The 15,825-nt window shown below is 37.5% G+C and overlaps 1 protein-coding gene across 2 annotated transcripts in view; it reads left to right on the forward strand.

Moving 5' to 3' along the window:
• Positions 1–15,825, forward strand: part of PIGN (phosphatidylinositol glycan anchor biosynthesis class N) — a 101,512-nt gene that overhangs the window by 21,594 nt on the left and 64,093 nt on the right. For both annotated transcript variants that reach the window (XM_066246813.1, XM_066246815.1), the window contains exons 11-13: positions 39–98; positions 1,794–1,886; positions 2,784–2,839. In XM_066246813.1, coding sequence (XP_066102910.1) covers positions 39–98; positions 1,794–1,886; positions 2,784–2,839 — 209 coding nt within the window. The remainder of the gene's footprint in view (positions 1–38; positions 99–1,793; positions 1,887–2,783; positions 2,840–15,825) is intronic.

A 15,825-nucleotide genomic window follows, 5' to 3' on the forward strand; every position in this document is an offset into this window, starting at 1 on the left:
CTGTAGATTTCTTAAAATTGAACTTTACCTGTTTGTAGGCCGATATTGCACCGTTGATGGCTTCTCTTATTGGAGTTCCCTTTCCGCTTAACTCAGTGGTAAGGAACAAATTTTCTTATCAACTCTCAGAATAAAAACATAATATTGTAGAGTAAAATTTACTTTTCATTTGTTTCGGAATATTTGATTCTATTTAAAACTGTATTATCCTTTATATTTCCTTCTAAATATGTAATACTTTATGAATGTGTATTATAATCTATAACATAGAGTACAAGCCTGATAGTTTTTTTAATGATTATTATTTATTTTTAAATTTTATTTAGAAAATTAACTTTAACATGGGGACATTGATCAATAAGAGTATAGGTTTCAGGTGAACATTTCTATAGCATTTAAACTGTTGATTATGTTGTATACCCATCACCCAAAGTCAGATTATTTTCCATCACCTTATGTTTGTCCCTCTTTATACCCTTCCCCCATAGCTTTCCTTTCAAATATTTTATCTTCTAAATTGTATATAGATTTATATTTGTATTTTAGTTATAAGAAATGGAACAGATAAATAACTTTAGTTTGCAAATAGCAGAAACTGAATCCATTTAAAGGAAATTTATTTTAAAAATACTGGTTACTTATTAATTCAAAGGAGTGTTCAAAAACCAGGGTCAGAAGTGAATAGGAACCGAGAGAGCTCTGGAGACTGGGAAGAAAGAACCATGGTCTGCCTGAGGGGAGAGGAGTGTCACCCCATATGTTTTATTCCTCTGTGGTCAAATTCCAGTGCTTACCATTTGAGTGGTCTGCCTGGGGTATTTGTCTTAAGGTTCAGTAAGGGTAGACAGGGCCGCCTTAGAGATTCTCTATATCATTTACAGTGGGGGAGAGTTCTCCAAGAATAGGAAGTGGATTCTGAACGCCAAAACAAACAAAACAAACAAATCTTAACTTAGAATGCTGAGTAATATGAGCCCCGTAGTCTTGTGTGTGTTTCTGTGTAACTGAAACAAAAGTTTCACAATATAATCCTTACTCTTATATGCACATATTTCTTATGAGGTCTTTTTTTCTTTTTGCGTATGCTGGTTGTGGTCCACCGTAGGGATATTTTGCCTGTGTGAAGCACTTAGTTCACTGCCTAGCATGTAGTAATTTTTCAATAAATGTTAGGTTTTATTGAACTTACTTCATTGTTTGCTTTAATTACTTTATTATATACTTTGAGAGAAAAATAAGAGAACATTTTTCTATTTATTTATTTGTTTGTTTGTTTTTTTTCTGAAATGAGAAGCAGGAAGGTAGTCAGACAGACTCCCGCATGTGCCGGACCGGAATCCACCTGGCATGCCCACCAGGGGGCGATGTTCTGCCCATCTGGGTCATCGCAAGCAGAGCCATTCTAGCGCTTAAGGTGGAGGTCATAGAGCCGTCCTCAGTGCCCAGACTAACTTTGCTCCAATGGAGCCTTGGCTGCAGGAGGGGAAGAGAGAGACAGAGAGGAAGGAGAGGGGGAAGGGTCAAGAAGCAAATGGGCGCTTCTCCTGTGTGTCCTGGCCGGAAATCGAACCCAGGACTTCCACACACGGCCAACGCTGTACCACTGAGCCAACCGATCAGGGCTGAGAACATTTTTCAGTTCTAGTTTAAAGGAAGATTTGTTTTATTTTATATTATTCTAGCAGTTTATTTATGCATATGTCTTATACTTCATTCTTCCTTTGTAAGTCTACTTTTAAGAATAGCCTGAGCTTTGTTCATACTAATATTAAACCAGTATTTATTATTTATAGGGAATTCTTCCTGTGGATTATCTTAACAACACTGATGTCTTCAAAGCAGAGAGCATGTTTACAAATGCAAAACAGATTCTTGAACAGTTCAAGGTAAAGTAAGACACACACAGAACAGGACACTAATTTAAAAGTCGAATATTGGAAATGAAGACATTTGATTTTATGTTTTAAGAAATGACTCTCTGTAAGTTATCTTTAAATTCTGTGTATTTGACTAGTATCCTAGTTTCACATTTCTGAGGTCCAGGTTCCATGAATCAGAGTGAGGGTGTGAAACTACCTTTGAAGAGTCTCCCGAATTGTAAGACTATTTATGTATGCTTATAAAGACTACATACCAAATCTTTATTGATTGGAGTGTGTCCCCATAGAACAGGCGTCCCCAAACTACAGCCCGCGGGCCGCATGCGGCCCCCTGAAGCCATTTATTCAGCCCCCGCCGCACTTCTGGAAGGGTCACCTCTTTCATTGGTGGTCAGTGAGAGGAGCACTGTATGTGGCGGCCCTCCAACGGTCTGAGGGACAGTGAACTGGCCCCCTGTGTAAAAAATTTAGGGACCCCTGCCATAGAAGCAGCATTAGTGATAACAACATTTCTTGTTATTCCATGTTCGTACATTGTTATATGCGTTAAGAACTTAAAGAGGCAACCATTTAACTGAAACTTTCTGTTATTCTTAATGTAATTGTAATTCTTAATTACAATTAATGCAGCTTAGCTTATTTTGTTTTTCTGGGCATTAAAGTACAGTACAGAATGTTCTTTTGCAGACTTGATATCCCTAATTCTCAGTTTATTGTGATACAATGATAATGTCAAATTTTTCTTTAAATATTTATGAAATAATATAGTAACACAAAATTCCATTTATTTTCAAAGCAATTAACCATACCTGAAGACTCATTTTAATGGATGTTTATATTTCAAAATAGAATTAGTTTACTGTTTTTCTCATTTATAATAACATTTTCATACTTGGTTCCCAGGTGAAAATGACTCAGAAAAAAGAAGTTACTTTACCATTTTTGTTTACACCATTTAAGTAAGTATTTTATGTGTATTAGCTTGTAGGAAAGAATTTTTCAATGAATTTAAATATTGACAGTATAAATTAATAACTTAGAAACTTTATTGTTTTTATTCAACATATCCATTCGTGCAGATCCCAAAATGAAAGTCTCATCTGTTGTTTTTGTCAGTAATGAGCCAGATGCTGGATCTCTTGCACGGCGGGTGGAGGAGATACAGGGTGTGGGTGGACACGGGAACACGAGATCAGTTCACCAGGGCCTGACTGGGAAGGTGTTGGAACTCTTGGCTTGGGGGACTAGGAAGGGCTGGCACCATTATGGCTTATCAAAAGGAAAAGAGCTGGTTTGAAAGGCAAGGATGAATGGTCAGTGTTCAACTGAAGGCATCAATGGGTTGGTTAGATACAGGGATGTGGATCTCAAAATAGAGACGAGAGTTGATGGAGATTTTGGAGCTGTCGGCATAAAGATGGTGGAAACTGTTGCTTAGTTGTTCATTGATATGGGAGGCTCTAGGCAGGAGGTAAAAAGTGACAGGAAAAGGCCAATGATACAATTCTGCGAAATGCTGACAACTACTGGGTAGGCTAAGAGGAGAGCAGATGGGGGGCTACAGATTTTTCTCTTAGATCCCAGAAAGATGTATTGTCCTTGAGTTAGGAATGGGGACATGGGGACATGGGAGTCGCAGACCTGACTGCAGGACTGTCTTGGACAGGTTTATTTTTTTATTTAGCAAGAATTTTGCTCTTGACCAAAATAAATAGAAAGTATTTGAAATATGAATGTTAGGGATATGATTGAATGATTTATTAGAATTATATTTGACAACTTATGTAGCATGAGTGCTGTATTCATAAATTACAAAGGCTTAAATATTGCATTGCCCTGTGAATAATGTGACTGCATATGAGTGTATTTGTGTGTGTGTGTGTAGGGGAGCAAAAACAAAGCAAAATTATGATTTTGTAAGTTATGATTATATGCAAATAATTACCCCGAATATTATACATATATATCAAAAGTAGAATTACCTTTGTCCCTGATTATAAGATTCTGACATGCTTATAAAGACTATAAGCCAAGTGTTTATCTGTTAGAATTTGCCTCTTAATATATCATATATATATCATGTGAATCTGTATATTTATAATGCAGTGGTAGAGTCAGACTATAACAAAATAAATAAATGAACAAGAAATATATTATCAATGCCTGGTATGAAGAAAATACATAGGACACCGAAACAGAGAATTACTGAGGTATTTTAGCTGCACCACTTTAGAGAGACTGGGTAAGGAGGCGCTCTTCTGTCGGGTTCAAGTGCACACTACCCACCTTCCGGTACTTGGCCTGTTGCCTCACTGGGAACTTGCTCTGCTCTGGGGCTCAGCAGGCCGGCTGATTCCCACCTGGAGCAAAGCCACCAGCCCGCCTGCAGACTTAGAAATCACCATTTGTTGAAAGCCTGCAATATAACTAAAGGAGCCTAAGATAAAATGAAGAATGGACTTTATTTATTTATTTATTTTTTACAGAGACAGAGAGAGGGATAGACAGGGACAGACAGACAGGAATGGAGAGAGATGAGAAGCATCAATCATCAGTTTTTTCTTGCGACACCTTAGTTGTTCATTGATTGCTTTCTCATATGTGCCTTGACCGTGGGCCTTCAGGAGACCAAGTAACCCCTTGCTCGAGCCAGCAACCTTGGCCTCAAGCTGGTGAGCCTTGCTCAAACCAGATGAGCCCACGCCCAAGCTGGCAACTCTGGGGTCTCGAACTTGGGTCCTCCATATCTCAGTCCAACAATCTATCCACTGCACCACCGCCTGGTCAAGCAAGAATGGACTCTTGAAGAAATAAATAATTTAAGGAACTTAAAAGAATTTAAAAACATTAAAATCCCCTATTTTATGAGAGACTATTGCAGGTGCAGGAACCTATGGCTCACTAGCCAGATGTGGCTCTTTTGATGGCTGCATCTGGCTCACAGACAAATCTTTAATAAAAAAAAATAATGTTTAAAATATAAAACATTCTCATGTATTACAATCCATTCATTTCCTACCGCTCATGTTCATGGTTGCGGGCAGCTGGAGCCAATCACAGCTGTCATCTGGGACAACACCAAATTTTTATTGGATAATGCGTAACGGACATGGGTCATTGTATGGCTCTCACAGAATTATATTTTAAAATATGTGGCATTCATGACTCTCAGCCAAAGAGGTTCTTGACACCTGTACTATTTTATCTCAGACACAGTAAGTAATAAGCAGCATAAACTTTACAAAAGGAAAGAGTACAGAAGGCATTGTCTTAGAAGGGTAATACAACTAAAAACTTAACAGAGGCCAAATTGCAAGAATGGTCCGCATGGGAGCAAGTCCTCCAGGTTAGAATCGACAGTGAGTAGGCTTCAAGTGAAATGATGAGTTTTAGGTAATATATAGATTGAGGAAGGAGCTGGGGGAAACAGTGACTTACATAGAAGGCATACGTTTCCTCCTCCAAAACAATGACAATTGGAAAGTTCAGGGAAACGAAAACATTTCAAAGTATACAGAAAGCGTGCTTTACTTATGGAGCTACCTAAGGTGTGCTGTGATTTTGAACAGTTGTTGAGAGTACGAGGGAGGGAATTCATTCAAACATTGGCACGTGGATCAAGGAAATCTACTTAGAGTATAAAACTTGGCTACTCAGCGAACAGTATCTAAATAATCATAATGTAAATGTTGGATTTCAATTTTAGTCAAACCTTAGACAAAGTAAGGAAGACCTAAGATTACAGAATAGAATGCACATGTTACCAGCCTTGCCGGTACAGGGCTACAGGTTGGGAGGTAGAGGGGGAAAGAAACGACTAGAGTCGTAGTGATGCTGCTGTCCTCGTAAAAGAGTAGTGTGTGGAGAGTCTGGCCATAGTTGAGAGGAGAAGACAGATTGTTCAAGTGACCAACGTAGCCAACAGAGGGTAAAAAAACTAATACTGCCTACCTTCTTGAAGGTGGAGGAGACAGCAGGGACAGCCAGTCAGTGGAGAGTCACCACCAAGTTCCTCAGGTCATCAAGTCAGGAGATAGTAATAAAAGCACATTATTAAGAGAAATCGAACTAACTACCAGAATAACTTTAAACAGACTGTTGGAAAGTACTTGTTTCTGGTTTGGGGACATGGGAGGTGAGAAGAATGGGACAGGGATGTTTTGGTTGTCGTTATGCCTTCCTGTTCTATTTTTTATTTTTAAAAATTGTATGCATTTACTGCTTTGATAAATGTTTATTTTAAAAAGAAACAAAAGTATTTTAATCATTGGCATGAATCAGAAAAGCATAAAAATCATGGGTATAAAATAAAAATTTACTTTTCCATATATATTTTAGAATTATCTTGAATGATATGAAGAATTCTTGGTTTATTATATAATATTTAGGAAGTAATTTGGAGGGAATTGACAGTTTTACAATATTGAATGTTACCATCTATCATGTATTTATTTATGTCTTCTGTTATGTCCTTAAGCAAAATTTTAGGTTTTATCCCACGATATTTTGTTTCTATTCCTGTGTGGTATCCTTTTTTTCCTATCTCATGTGCTCAGTTTACAAGAAAACCACAGTCATCACCATTTACCATCTGAGTACAATGCGCTCTTTAGTTTTCTTGAGTGAAGTTTTTCATTTTTACACCATCTATTTTCTTCCACTCAGTGTTATATATGCACCCAATGTCAACATTGTCCACTTAGGAGTCATGTGAGGTAAATTGGCACATAAATATCATAAAAGGTGAAAGAATGTTGTGGTCACACATCCTTTTTGCAAAACAGATAGTTCAGTTCGTGTTACAAAAAATAGTGTGATGAAGTCCTTTCCTTTTGAATAAGAACCATATTTTTTTTTCTTCTTAAAAGAATATTGCTCAGTCACCAATTCTTAAGTATAAGAAAATTTAGCTAGCATATTGATATCAATATTTGTAATCTTGAGATTTTACTTACATGATCGATTTCATCACTAGATTTTAGTTAAATGGTATCTGTTCACCATTCCTCCATTGTCTTAGTCTTTTCCAGCATTAATAATTGATGAATAAGTAATAATTTCATGGGTGATAAAATAGCAAATGTTTCAACAAAGAGGAAAAATATGATTGCTAAAATTCTATAGCATATCTTAGTCTTGTAAAAGGGTCCAGTGGATTCATATGGTAATTGTATTTCCTGTTTTACTCTATTATTTAAAAAAATAAGTACATTTTAGTTTTGATATTGTAAAGACCTGTGTGAAAGAACAGAAGTCATAAAATAACCATTCCCACAAATGCAACTGCTAGAAAGAGAAACAAAGCTAAAATGGGTCCAGGAGGCCCCAGTGCTATGGCAAGGGATGACCAGCAGGTGGAGGTACATGACTAGGAGAAGCGTGAAAGGTTTGCTTCTGTGGAAGCATCTTAAGGAGGAAAAAGGCTTTATATTTGAAGTGTGGACTACAGAGGTCAAAAGAAGACAAGAAAAGCTTTTCAAGAAAAATTCATGAAATGAAAAAAGAACAAGAAAGATCTAAGAAATATTTTTTAGGAAAGTGAAACAGGAAGATTATTGTACCTTGCAAATAGAAGCAAAAGCAAGTTATCTTTTATTTAAAACTCACTATGTAAATTCAGAGAACTTGACCTAACAAAATATCTAAAATCAGTTTTTACTAAAATGGCAAAAAATACTTTGGTTTCTTTTAATATATTTGTTTCTTTTAGGCTGTCATAATTAAAAGTTCCTTCCTTAGACCAATTTAAATACTGGTTTTAATGTCAATCTTTCTACCACTTCACCCATCAGACTTACTAATTATTTGCTAGAAATTTAGTTTTCTGCCTTAAAACTTTACAAAGGTAACGTTTACATATCACATACATACACACATAGGAAAATATTCATTTACTCAGTTATGACACGAAAAAAGATGAATTTGCATCATTGGTCAGTCTGAAGAATGCAAATTATTCTAAAAATAATATTTTATCCTGCCTTCTCTGTCTTTATCTTGCTGAAATAGTTTTTAAGACATTCCAAAACAGAATGCACCAGGTATCCCTGGTGTCTCTATTGTGTGTAAATGCAAGCAAAATATTTTTGTAATAAAAAATATGAGTAAAGCCATAATACTTTAAAGGGCAGTATTTAAAGGGGATTTTGTCCTTCAAACACTAGTTCACCCTGAATAATTCTTGATAACATTTTTATAATCCTAAAACATGGCTTACTTTTTTCTTCAATGTTCAAATAATTATGGGAAAAAGATGGACTAATACCAATCACAGCAAAGAAATGTGCACAATTCATACTAATTTCTTGTTTTCTTTTTACTTAAGCATAGCATGCTACCAGTAAGTTCTTTTAAAATTTGACATATTTGCTTGACCAGCAGTGGTACAATAGATAGACTGTCAACCTAGGGCATTGAGGTCCCTGGTTCGAAACATGAGGTCACTGGTTTGAGTAAAGGCTTGCCAGCTTGCATACAGGGTTGCTGATTTGAACGTGGGATCATTGATGTGATACCAAGGTCGCTGGTTTGAGCTCAAGGTCGCTGACTTGAGCAAGCTTGGGTCCTCAGTCAAAGCACATATGAGAGGCAATCAATGAACAACTGAAGTGCTGGAACTATGAGTTGAGTTGATGCTTCTCACCTCTCTCCTCCCCATCTCTTCCACACCCCCACTCCTGCCTCTTTCTCATCAATTAAAAAAAATCTTGATGTTTTCAATATAAAAGATTTGTTGAATAAAGGAATTTTTCCCATATAAATTGCTATGTAGAAATGTTGTGTTGCCATTATCATCAAATGTCACTTCTGCCAGATTCTCTCTTCTGGGGTCCCAGTTACGTATCCCAACAGGGAAATATATATCGTGTTCACAATGATTTGTACTTTTTAAATGGTCTTTCTGCTCTTCATGTTCACACAAGATAATTTTGCTGACCTGTCTTCTTCCTAAAACACAAAATCTCTCAACTTTGTCCAGTTTGTTGCTATTGAATTCTTAATTTCAGTTATTACATTTTTTAAATTCTAAATTTCCATTCCCATTCATTAAAAAAAAGATTCAAGTTCTTTGGTGCAATTTTTTATCTTATTCTCTACTGAAATATATTAACCATAATTATGTTAAAGTCTGTACTTGATAACACCAATGACCATATTGTGAGGTTTTTTTAAATTTGTCTTTTTTTAGTTGGTCCTATTGTTAAGTCTGGTAGTTTGTAAATGAGCCTATCATCGTATATCAAAAGTTTTAGAAGCTCTGAATTCTCCAGAGAGTTTCCACCTGCCTCTCTGACAGGCATGGAGTGGTCGCTGACTCACAGCTGCATCTATTTTGTTTGCCTCCTCTCCCCGCCCCATCATCTCTGTTACCTCCTAGGGATCTCAGTTGACAGCTTGTTGAATTATGTAGAGCCCATCCTTTTTGGTGACTCCTAAACACCAAGTTTTGTCTCTTTCATTTCTTGAGACTACCAAAACTTCTGTCCACTTTTCAGAGCCTTTCTTCTTAGCTTTTTGTCCTCTCGTAGAATTCAGCTGAATCTCAGGCTCACTGCCCCTTCACGTCCTTCTCATTAGGATGTGGCCTCTGTTCTTTACCTGAGTTGTTCCTATAGAATAGAATATAAACTCTTGCTAATAGAAGTTCCTTCTCTCATGCTTCTCAAGAGCTCCCAGAATCTGTATTAAACTAGTTTAAATAATTCCAGATAGCTTTCTTGTCTTTTTTTTTCTTTTTGATCCAGAATGAAAATTGTATGTTGTTATTTTTCTTCTCTTTTGGGTCCTGAAGTCTTGGCTGCATTGGCGGCCACAAACTTTAACTTTTATCTCTGTGGTTAAACCACAAAGGCTCTGCTGGATTCGCTATCTCCAGTAGCAGCTGTATACCCAAATTCTCGGTCTCTCGCCTTTGCCAAGAATAAGAATGACAAATGCCTTAACAGTTACAGTTCATAGAATATTGGATGAGTTCTCTGGTTTCCTTCTTTCTAGAATTTTAACCCTTCAACTCTTGATGATCTCATCAGCTCTCTAGTACCTGCAAATCAGGCTTTCTAGTTGTTCCTGGTGGGCGAATATGGTTATTGGGATCAGTAACCATAGTTATTGGTTTCTCCATCATAGCCAATAACTATATGTTAAAATTTAATGTTTTAATTAAAAAAACAGCTAGTAAAATGTGCATTAAAAAGAAATCCATATATACAATAAGAATTACATGAACAGTAATAAAGAGTTACCTCTCCCATGTTTAAATGTCCCAGTCTTTTCCCTGGGACACAACTGCAGTATTGTGTGCATCTATCTGCCTGTATATATCATGTATACATATGTGCATGTACACATATAGATCCTTCTTGCTAACATTTTAAATTTTAATTTTGAAATACTTGAAACATGCTTAAGAGAATGGAGAGTATAACAGAAACCCTGTACCCACAATCCGGTTTAAGAAGTATTAACATTTTACCATGTTTCTTTAGATCCTCATACTTTTTTAATCCCTATTTTTAAAATTAACAATTTTTTGCATTCTTCCTTTCATTCAGTGTGATTTTCAAGATTTATCCCTGTTGACACACGCAGGTCCCTTTATTCATCCTAACTTACTGATGCTGTTCCTCTGGTTGCACTCCTGCTGGCCTCCCTTGTTCTGCCCTTGTGACCTGTTCTGTCTTCTCTACATAAATGTTAACATGTACCTTTTGTTCCGGACTTCACTTTTTTTTTTTTTTTAATAATGTATTTGTCTTTTTTTTTTTTTTTATTCATTTTAGAGAGAGGAGACAGAGACAGATAGAGAAGGGAGGGAGGAGCAGGAAGCATCAACTCCCATATGTGCCTTGACTAGGGAAGCCTGGGGTTTCAAACCAGCGACCTCAGTGTTTCAGGTCGATGCTTTTACCCACTGCGCCACCACAGGTCAGGCTGGACTTCACATTTTTCACAAAATATTTTTATGTTTAAAATATATGATATTAAGATTTAGACGGAAATGGCACCGTGAGCAGCGCGTCCGACAGATCTCCCCAAAATCTCAACAAATTTATCAACTAGAAACAAAAATTTATCCTTGGAGCATTCCGGAGTTCCACACACACACTGAAAACAAAAGGACTGTTGCTGAGGAGAGAGTACACCTGTGGTGAGTCAACCCACACGTGCAGCTGCCCACCCACACTCGGGGACGGCAGCCTGGGCACTGGCGGCCGCCCCAGCATACCCTGAGAAACCGCGCGCACGCCCTGTGCCGCGGTCCCCAGCCACTGGCGTGCGGAGAAACCCCGCGCGCGCCCTTTGCCGCGGTCCCCGGCCACTGGCGTGCTGAGAAACCGCGTGCGCGCATGGTCCCCGGACACTAACGTGCGGAGAAACCCCCGCGCCCCGTGCCGCAGTCCCCGTCCACTGGCGTGCTGAGAAACCGCGCGCGTGCCCCCGTGCGCCCCGAGCCGGGGTCGGGAGGGGCGCCAAGGCTGTCTTTCCTAGTCAGGAGATTCTCTCCGTGGGCGGGGCACCTCACCCAGCCATTCAAGCTAACAATCAAGCGCTGGGGGGAGGGGCGCACAGGCAGCCTGAAATACTTTCTGGAGCACAGCTGCGGATCCAATCACTGAAATTAGCTAAACCCACGAAATCTACGCACCCACGGGGCTCTAATTGATAAGATCTCTCCCAGTTCAGCGATCCAAGACAAGAGGCATGATATTTTTCAGTGCCTTTCGCTAAAGGGGCAGGGGCAACTTCTGATTGACAGAGCCTCCATATTCAGGGATATACCTAACAAGAGGGACTTGGCAGATATTAAGATCCATAAAGCAAACAGCGACTAGTGCTTCTTCTTCCCAGCCAAAAAAGGCTACCAAGTGTGGAAAGCCTGGGTTGAGTGGTCCAACTGAATGATAGGCGCTGAACAGTCACCTTGACAACAATTGACTCCCAGCCCCACCTGATTACGCTGGAGGCTCTGACTGCCAGAGCCTTACCCAGAGCCTTGTGCTGAGTGAGGATAGAGTGGGGATTTCCCAGCTCTTTGAGCTTCTTACTCCCCAGACAGAAGCAGTGGCAGCCTCATAGCTGGATCACCAGGCTGCTAATTCAGGAAGGGGAGACTAGGAAAGAGACTCCAGGAAAGCAAACTCTCATTGTTGGACTTTGCAAACGCCAACAAGCCTTGACTACCAGCGAGACTAAAGCCAATTATATGACATTGCCATAAAATCCCATCAACTGCAAATTCCTACCTAAGAGTGACACAGGGGCAGAACCTGGGGTACAGAGTCACCGACCAGGAAGAGGGGGAGAAAAGAAAAAAGGAAGAAGTTAACCTCTCAAAATCAAGAAAAATCCACAGACTTTATAACTTGTTCCACTAATTCTTTGTTGTTGTTGTTTCTTTCTTCTATCTTATTGCCTTTATTATTATTTCTATTTCTTCCACCTCGGTCCTTTTACTCTCTGCCCATCTTATGCTACCCTTTTCTTGAACTACACTACCCATGAGTGTTACATTTTATTTCTTTTCTTCATCCTAACTCTCCTTTAGGGTTACACTCCAAAACCCTTAACTCTCACTCTCTCCCCCCCTTTTTTTTTTCCCCTTACCTTTTTTTCTTCCTTCGTTTCTCTCTTACTCTTATTTTTTCCTTTCTATTCGTTTCTTCTTTTCTCCTTTTACTTTTTCTCCCATTTAAGCCTCAATCACGAACAAATTATTTAATTTGGGACTCAAGTTTTTGTGGGTTTTTTTTGTTGTTGTTCTTTTTTTCTTCTTCTTCTGCTTTTGTTCTTGGTTTTCCTCTATTTGTTTGTTTTTGTGGCATTTTGGGCACTTTTTACATTGCTTTTTAACTCACTAGCATTCCTCCCAACCCAAAGTCTCCATTGTATTTAGTCTTCGCTCCACTTAATACAACAGATTTTTACTTATTATTTTTATTTTTATTTTTTCTTTTTTAATTATTGTTTTTTCTCTCCTTTTTTCTGTTTCCCTCTCATCCCTCTCATTATATCTCTTAGTCGACCATCACTTACAAGCAAATCATTTTATGCTTGTCTAAGATTTTCTCCCCCCCCCCTTTTTTTTTTGTATTTAGTAAGTCCCTACTCCCTTTTTTGCCCCTTGAACTCTTCACCCCAAATCAGGCCCTCCATTATAGGCAATTTTTGTTCCATTTAGCATAATATAATTCACAGGTCATCACGATATTTCCCTAAGGAGGTGAGAGGAGGGGAAGAGAAGAAAGAAAAAAGGGGGAAATAATAAATTATTACTTTTTTTTGTGGAGTGTTTTCCTTTTTTTTTTTCCTTTTTATTTTTTATTAATTCCAATTAACACTATCATCAAGACCACCTTCAGATGCCAATAAGAAAAAGGAAATCGAACATTATGGATACAAAAGACAGAGAGGTAACACAAATAGATGTGGAAAAATCTATGGAGAAAAGATTTAACATATTGGAAGCCTTGGAGCCAAATGACAGAGAATTTAAAATAGAAATCTTAAAAATACTCAGAGATATACGAGAAAACACAGAAAGGCAATTTAGGGAAATCAGAAAACAACTCAACGATCACAAAGAATATATTACCAAGGAAATTGAAACTATAAAAACAAATCAAACAGAAATGAAAAACTCAATTCACGAGCTGAAAAACGAGGTAACAAGCTTAGCTAATAGAACAGCCCAGATAGAAGACAGGATCAGTGAAATAGAAGACAAGCAACTTGAGGCACAACAGAGAGAAGAAGAAAGAGACTCAAAAATAATAAAAAACGAGAAAGCCCTACAGGAATTGTCTGACTCCATCAGAAAGAATAACATAAGAATAATAGGTATATCAGAGGGAGAAGAGAAAGAAAATGGAATGGAGAATATACTCAAACAAATAATAGATGAGAACTTCCCAAGCCTGTGGAAAGAATTAAAGCCTCAAATTCAAGAAGCAAACAGAACACCAAGTTTTCTTAACCACAACAAACCCACTCCAAGGCACATCATAATGAAGATGACACAAACCAATGACAAAGAAAAAATTCTCAAGGCAGCCAGGGAAAAGAAGAATACAACATATAAAGGAAGGCCTATTAGATTATCATCAGATTTCTCAGCAGAAACTCAACAAGCTAGAAGAGAGTGGAACCCAATATTTAAAGCCCTGAAAGAGAGAAACTTTCAGCCAAGAATACTATATCCATCAAAGCTATCCTTCAAGTATGAAGGAGATATAAAAATATTCACAAATACAGAAAAGATGAGAGAATTTATCATCAGAAAGCCCCCACTCCAGGAAATACTAAAGGAGGTTTTCCAACCAGATTCAAAGAACAAAAGAAAACATAACCACAAGTAACAGCTCCACCAAGAAAACAATAAAACCAAACTTAAACTGTGACAACAAAAGAAAAAAAAAGGGGGAGAAAGGATGAAGATTAACAGTAGCAAAGGACGATGAAGCGCAGAAATACTCACAAGAAAGGGTACTACAATGAATATGGTAGGTACCCTTTTCATTACTTAATGGTAACCACCCTTGAAAAAACCACCACAAAAACACTTGACTTAAAAAAGGTAGCAACAGAGGAAAGAAGTATGGAATACAAACAAACAAAAACAAACGATAGAAAAAAGAGAAGAATCAAACAAGATACAAAACTAACAGAAAGCAATTTATAAAATGGCAATAGGGAACCCACAAGTGTCAATAATTACACTAAATGTAAATGGATTAAACTTACCAATAAAAAGACACAGAGTAGCAGAATGGATTAAAAAAGAAAATCTAACTATATGCTGCCTACAAGAAACTCATCTAAGCAACAAGGATAAAAAGAAATTCAAAGTGAAAGGCTGGAAAACAATACTCCAAGCAAACAAAACCCCAAAAAAAAGCAAGTGTAGCAATACTCATATCTAATAATGCTGACTACAAGACAGAAAAAGTACTCAGAGACAAAAATGGTCATTTCATAATGATTAAGGGGACACTGAATCAAGAAGACATAACAATCCTTAATATATATGCACCAAACCAAGGAGCACCAAAATATATAAGACAGCTACTTATTGACCTTAAAACAAAAACTGACAAAAATACAATCATACTTGGAGACCTCAATACACCGCTGACGGCTCTAGATCGGTCATCCAAACAGAGAATCAATAAAGATATAGTGGCCTTAAATGAAATACTAGAACAACTGGATATGATAGATATCTACAGGACACTTCATCCCAAAGCGACAGAGTATACATTTTTCTCTAGTGTACATGGAACATTCTCAAGAATTGACCATATGTTGGGCCACAAAGACAATATCAGCAAATTTAAAAAAATTGAAATTGTGCCAAGCATATTCTCTGATCATAAAGCCTTGAAACTAGAATTCAACTGTAAAAAAAAGGGGGAAAAACCCACAAAATTGTGGAAACTAAACAACATACTTCTAAAAAATGAATGGGTCAAATAAGAAATAAGTGCAGAAATCAAAAGATATATACAGACAAATGAAAATGAAAATACGACATATCAGAATCTCTGGGATGCAGCAAAAGCAGTAATAAGAGGAAAGTTCATATCACTTCAGGCCTATATGAACAAACAAGAGAGAGCCGAAGTAAACCACTTAACTTCACACCTTAAGGAACTAGAAAAAGAAGAACAAAGACAACCCAAAACCAGCCGAAGAAAGGAGATAATAAAAATCAGAGCAGAAATAAACGAAATAGAGAACAGAAAAACTATAGAAAAAATCAATAAAACAAGGAGCTGGTTCTTTGAAAAGATCAACAAAATCGACAAACCCTTGGCAAGACTCACCAAGGAAAAAAGACACAGGACTCAAATAAATAAAATCCAAAATGAAAGAGGAGAGATCACCACAGACATCATAGATATACAAAGAATTATTGTAGAATACTATGAAAAACTATATGCCACCA

This window comes from Saccopteryx bilineata, chromosome 11, assembly GCF_036850765.1.
Source record: "Saccopteryx bilineata isolate mSacBil1 chromosome 11, mSacBil1_pri_phased_curated, whole genome shotgun sequence".
In the NCBI taxonomy this organism is placed as follows: Eukaryota; Metazoa; Chordata; class Mammalia; order Chiroptera; family Emballonuridae; genus Saccopteryx; species Saccopteryx bilineata.